General features: G+C 31.9%; 1 protein-coding gene across 1 annotated transcript in view; it reads right to left on the reverse strand.

The window, feature by feature from the left end:
* The window catches only part of LOC103747790 (CUB and sushi domain-containing protein 3), a 473923-nt gene that overhangs the window by 121675 nt on the left and 345847 nt on the right, over positions 1–6401 (reverse strand). The window contains exons 27-28 of the mRNA XM_008850327.1: positions 3308–3426; positions 2595–2664 (exon numbers count right to left, since the gene is read on the reverse strand). Of these exons, the coding sequence (XP_008848549.1) occupies positions 2595–2664; positions 3308–3426 (189 nt within the window). The remainder of the gene's footprint in view (positions 1–2594; positions 2665–3307; positions 3427–6401) is intronic.

A 6401-nucleotide genomic window follows, 5' to 3' on the forward strand; every position in this document is an offset into this window, starting at 1 on the left:
TTTATGATACATTTTTTTTAGATAGAACTATTTAATGCACGTTGAACAGCAATTTCATTTTAGAAGTCCTTTTTTTACTATATATGCACATATTTATCATGTCATCATAGTGGAAATATAAATATATGTCCATTAATTGTTGATAGGAAATCAAATCTGATAGCTATTACTTATATAGAACACTTTTCTGTACTTTTTTCCAGACTCAGAAAATAACAGGTAGGTACTCAAACTTCAGGTTATGTATCATAAAGAAAATTCCATTATATGTTTTATCTCTGTCCATGGGATAGTAACTAGTCTGACAGCAGTTTCATTGTGTGAACTGAATAAAATATGTCTCAAACATATATATATATATAGAGAGAGAGAGAGAGAGAGAGATACATATATATATAAAATCTTAGCATCAACATGCATATAAACTTTAAAAAAAAGTTTATTATATTAAGGTATAAAGAAACCTGCATAGATTTCTTTCCTTTGAAATTTCAGCTCATTGATCAGTAAACCAAAACAACTGTCAACAAAATAAAATCTATCCAGTAATTCATTGTTCTAAATTATGTTTACTTATCAGAAATCTGATAATTAGCTATAGAAAAATAATTTTAGTACTTAAAAATATTTTTTAAAGTGGACACCATCCATTGCTTTTACTTTGTTTTAATCTGAACTTTGAATAATGGGAAAGGCTCATCCTTCGCTTTCCTGCATTTACACTTCTAAATTTGTCTTCACGCTGGTTGTGATGCTCAGTATTGATCATCATCTGACAGTACCTAAAAATCTTCTAGATGGTGAGCTTCTAGAGCATCTTTTGGGGATTGCTTTGATTAGGCTAGTCTCTGAGCATACTTGTTTGCGGGGTTATCTTGATTAGGTGAATAAAGGTGGGAAGACCTACCCAAAAAAGTGAGCGACAGAATTCTGTGGGCTGGGAAACCAGACTGTGTGAAAAGAAAAAGGCTACCTGAGCAGAAGTATTTATCACTCTCTGTCTCCTAACTGGGCTGCCTATGACCAACTGCCTTATGCTCCTGTCATAACTTCTCCACCATGATGGATGGCCTTCTTGAACTGTGAGCCAGCAAAAAAGCCTTTCTCTGTGAAGCTGGATTTGCCAGACTATTTCATCAGAGTAGCAAGAAAAGTGACTCATTCTGTGTTCTTGTCTTTCCAATTCTACTCTTTGCTATTTAGAAATGATCATAAAATCCTATCATCTTCATTTTGCTGTTATCCCAATAGACCCCAAAATCAATGGATGAAGAGAGGAGTAAACAGATAGTGGAGAAAGGGGAAAAAAGCACGGTAAATCATAAAAAACAAACATGATAATTTTAAAGTGCACCTGCCTTCAGTGCTTGGTTCATTTCTTTCCTCAGTGTCTCTACAATCTTACGCATGTCCATTTCTCAATGACGATTCTGTGGGTGTTAACAGCAACTTCCAACACATTCATTTGTACCTCAGCGACAGATACTGGTTCTCCAACTCAAAATGTTCTTGAGTCTCCCCACTTATTTGTCTCTATTATCTAAAAATGCCCTTGAATTTGTCTTTCCTTCATAAAAATATCTGGTAGATTACTTGTGTTCCAGTCCACAACTCTATGACCTTGTTACTTGATAACTACAGTTTAACATGTTCTCTGAAGCAGTCAGCTGCCTTCACTGTCGCCTTTCAATACAGCAAGTGTTTTACTTCAAGTATTTTAATTTCTGACAAATGTACTATGAGCTTATTGTGCAAAAATTGCAAATTATAGGCAAGAAAAAAGAAAATGCACTGAAAATCTATCACCCACAAATAATCATTTTTAATTTACATTTTTTCCTGTGCATAAGTATTTATCTGTATGCTTGTATAATGAAAATAAGATTGTACTGTGAACTGTTTTATGCTGTCTTATATTTAATACCTATCATAATTTTTTCTAGTTACTGTGTATTCCATCATAATGTTTATTTGCTTTTTAAAAAATTAGTCTGTATTATGAGACCTTTAACTTATGAAAGCTACCACTGAGTGCCTTATGTTCCCCAGTTTCAGAACTAAACACTTTAACATTATTGTGTCTTTTAACCATCAAAATAAACTTGTGAGGCCAAACACTGTTATCTTACTTAGAATATGAACAAACAGAAACTCAAGGAATAATGTATTTCAAAGCTACCTTGCATTGAGCTGAAATCTGAATATAGTAGTTTTGCAAAGCATGATAACTGTCACATGTGATTTCATCTATACAATGAAGTTAAAGTTGCCTACTTTAATCTTTTAAAAGTATTACTTCTATATAATACTTTGTTACTTTGGTGTGATAGAAAGCAATAGGATATTTACTTATTCTGAATGTATATATTCATATAGATATTTGTCATAGGAATAAAAAGCAAATATGTTTTGTTAATCTCTTTATTTTTGTCACCTAGGTTAAAAGTTGTAAAGTTTCAAATTTTAAAAGGCAAGTATTATATATCAAAATAGCATTTCCACAAAACCTGGAGAAAGGCAATATAAGTTAAAATATGGATCACAAAGTGAATCTTTAAGCTTTGATGAAGTTTATAAATTATGCATAGTCTCACCCAAACAAATAGGTATTGGGTAATTCCATCTTCTTACTGGTCCAGGCATACACGTGATATGAGAATGACCCTACATAAACAAGACAATGCTGTTCAGTACACATTTATAGAAGATTAAATTAATGTAGCTTACTGAATGAGTAATCAAAAAGTACATGTATAGGTGCAAATAGACACTGACATTTTTATATTTGAGAGTATTAGTATTACTTAAGAAATGTGATAAAATGTAAAAAGCTGCAAAGTCTTTATAGAAAGAATAATACTTCATATCATCAAACTGTGGTTTTACTTTTTTATGTCAAAGATTTTTTACTGTTACTGCAATAATTGTACAACTGATATCACCAATACTTAGTGCTTTGTAATGCATTGTTAAAACATCTAAGATGAGATAGGCTACAGAACTGTTGTAAAATTCTTCTATAAAAATCAAAGTCCATTACATTTTATACTTAATTTGAAAGTTGTGTCTACCCTTAAAGTTGAAAAAAACTCCATTTTTGTTTGCTCCAAAGTAACTGTTCATCTTTTTCCATTTATTATTTATTATTTTGCTAATAAATTGGACATTCTTTAAATTTAGGACCAAACTAAGTAGCTACGAATCAAGATTGCTGCAAAGTCTAAGCATTAGTAGTCATCGATCTATTGAAATATTCCAAAAGAAAAAAAAATGGAAATCAAAACTGTATTTTAAAGACTGGCTTTACCTGAAGAGAATAGCCTTGTTCACACTGGAAGGACACCACATCACCAACCATGTATCTGTCTCCAACTTTAATTCCACTGCTAGGAGTTTGTGGCTCAGGGCAAGAATCCAAACCAATTGCTAAGAATATTTAGTGATAAAAATCTAAGTAACTTTCAAAGGATGAATATGCAAATTATATACATAAGTTGTCAAAATGGAATAATGATATAGTATATCAAACTACAATTTATACTGAGATATTGAGAGCGCCTGGTGAACAGTTTTAACTGCAAAATGCTTGAGATTCCATTATAAAAATATACCTCTTGGATTTTAAATAGCTGTATGTTTTTACTTAATTTAATTTTAAACATAAGCCTAATTTACTGGAAAATAAAACTAGAAATTTATGAAAAGACAATAAAAAATTCCTTACAATAAAGCAATGTGGCAAGACTCATTTCAATATTAATAAATTAAATAAGTAATTGCAAGCATAGAAAACAGGTAATAATTATTTTCTCAAGAGCCAGGTGTATTGCTCAGTGGAAGAGCACTGGACTAGCATATATGGCCCTGAGTTTTACCACCAACAATCACCAAAAAAGAGAGAGAAAATGAAATTTTGCTTATAAAACCTTTTGACTAAATTAGTAAAATCATTTGCTATTCTGTCCCCATTGTCTGTTTCCTTCTTTCGTATGTAAGAGACTTTAAAATCATTAAGTATATTTTGATGTACTTAGTATTTTTAGTACAATTAAAAATATAAATATTAATTGTACCTATTATTTATTTATTGAATAGCATTCAGGAAATGAATTTCATCATGACATTTTCATGCACATTTATCATTATACCTTGTTGTTATTCGTCTCCTATTGTGTTCCTCTATTCCTCTGCTCCCAGTAGTGCTGGTCCCCTGCCTCCCCCCAAATAGTCCCCTTTCTGTTTTCCTGACACATAGATTGCAACATTGTCTCTTACTCTCACTTGCCCCCTCTTGTCTTCAAAGATATTAAGTCATGAGCAACAGAAATCCTTGTCTCATTGAGACCTCAAAACATTACAAAACAAATGAATCCAGCTAGAGCCTAAAAATTAGATTATGGAATTCATTTTCATTATTTTCATATTAAAAATTACTTTAAACATGAAAGAATAAAAATACAGTAAATTCAAAATGTTTCCTAAAATGAGGTTCTTAAATCCTTACCATGTTATTAAATTTTCCCCAGTTGTTTTTCAAATATGTGACTCTTATTAAACTAATTTATTTTCAAAAAATACATTGTTTATTATTTATTTCTGTGTAATCTACTTTGGGGAGCTAATCTGATGCATAAACAAATGGATTAAAAGGGTCACTGCTCCAAACTGTCGCTCTCTATTCAGGTTGTTTCCTTTGGGTAAATGGCCTCATTGGTTCATCCTCTACATATTCTGATAATTAATAATCAATTGTGCAGCTGTCCAATATTTATTTCCACTATCATTTTATTTTAATTTTATGTGTATGTGTGTAATGCCTGATTGTGTGTTAAGTGCACCTGCATTGTGCAATGCCTGCGGAGGTCAGAAGAGGGCACTGGATCTCCTGGAACTGGAGTTACAGACACCACTGGAGTTATAGAGTCACACATTAAATTGATCATGAATTACTGAATATAAAATAAATGGGTTTGGGGTTAAACATGTCTACTTTGTCAGAATGATTTCACATTCCTTTGGTACATTCTTAGTTTCCTGGGAGTAAATTTATTACCATTAAGGTCATTCCTGTAATCATTCTTCTTGTGGGCATCAAACTGTGTGCACATTCATTTCTCTTCTGTTTCACGAAGTACTCACCCAAGGTCACTTATACAGAAAATTATCAATATCTAGCCATGGTGATTTTCTTCTCTCAGAGAAGGATAAATAAGCTATGTGACAGCAATACAGCAGAAATCTGAGATAAGACCCTCATATCAAAATAATGCTCTTAGAAAATATTTAAGAACATGGCCAACTGTTTGAAAAAGAGTTTTAACATTAAAAAAGGATACATTTTAAAAACTAAGCCTTAGCAATTTTAAGTGAAATATTCTTATGTGAATATATTTACAGAGAAAATTATTCAAAAGAATGAAACAAAATCATGGGGACCTGATTCAGGGATGAGATCGTTCATGGTTTGTATATACTTACTTTGATTTAATTGCATTTCCAATTTATCTATAGCGATATGATCTACTTTTGTGTATAAAATGGCATCAGATAGATGAATTAATAGCAGCAGAGACACTTGCAACAAAGAATCATTTCCTTGAATTTTCTCTAGAGCACATTGAATTAGACAAGTTAGTCTTTGTTGAACAAGAGTATTTCAGGAAAGACAGTTAATGAGGGAATCAGGTAATCCAGGGCCATTAACAAGTCAATTTTTTAAATATGTATTAAAGAAAGTAAAATAAAATATATAAAAATCCTGTGGTTCACTCCAGAGAGTATTTGTAGGAATCATCAAGGAAAAGAGTTTTTTGCAGAAAGTGTTGCCAATGCTTCCCCTCCAGTTAATGAAGGCTAGTCTACTTACCAACGGCATCAACATACTTAGGCCCTTTAAGTTTTGTGAGTGTAAATTTAATTTATGTTTTTGGCATTCAAAGACATTCTCTGGATGAGTCTTTTTCAATGGGATTGGATCAATTAGACTGCTGCTTAGCCAAAAACAGAAATGGATCCAAGACAAATCCATATTAAAAATTCCAGAGTTATTGCTGCTGTCAAGTTACTGTAGGCAGTTACCTTGGCTGAACAGACTAAACTCTCATTTTCTCAACTTATCAACATTTTTAATAACCAAAACTATTTCTTCCAAGTTGTGTCCTTAAAACAAACGTTCTGAGGGAAAATGGTATAAATCGTGCCTTTCATTATGTATAAACGCATGTTCTCTGCATGGATGAAGGAGTATTGATGATGGTTAGATAGATGGAGAGAGACAAAGGATGACACATGATACGTAGAAATCTAAATAGATGATATATAGATAGATAGATAGATAGATAGATAGATAGATAGATTAGATGATAGACAGATGATAGATAGATGATAGATAGATGATAGAT

The sequence above is a fragment of the Nannospalax galili genome, unplaced genomic scaffold (genome assembly GCF_000622305.1).
Source record: "Nannospalax galili isolate Female #2095 unplaced genomic scaffold, S.galili_v1.0 scaffold1485, whole genome shotgun sequence".
NCBI lineage: Eukaryota > Metazoa > Chordata > Mammalia > Rodentia > Spalacidae > Nannospalax > Nannospalax galili.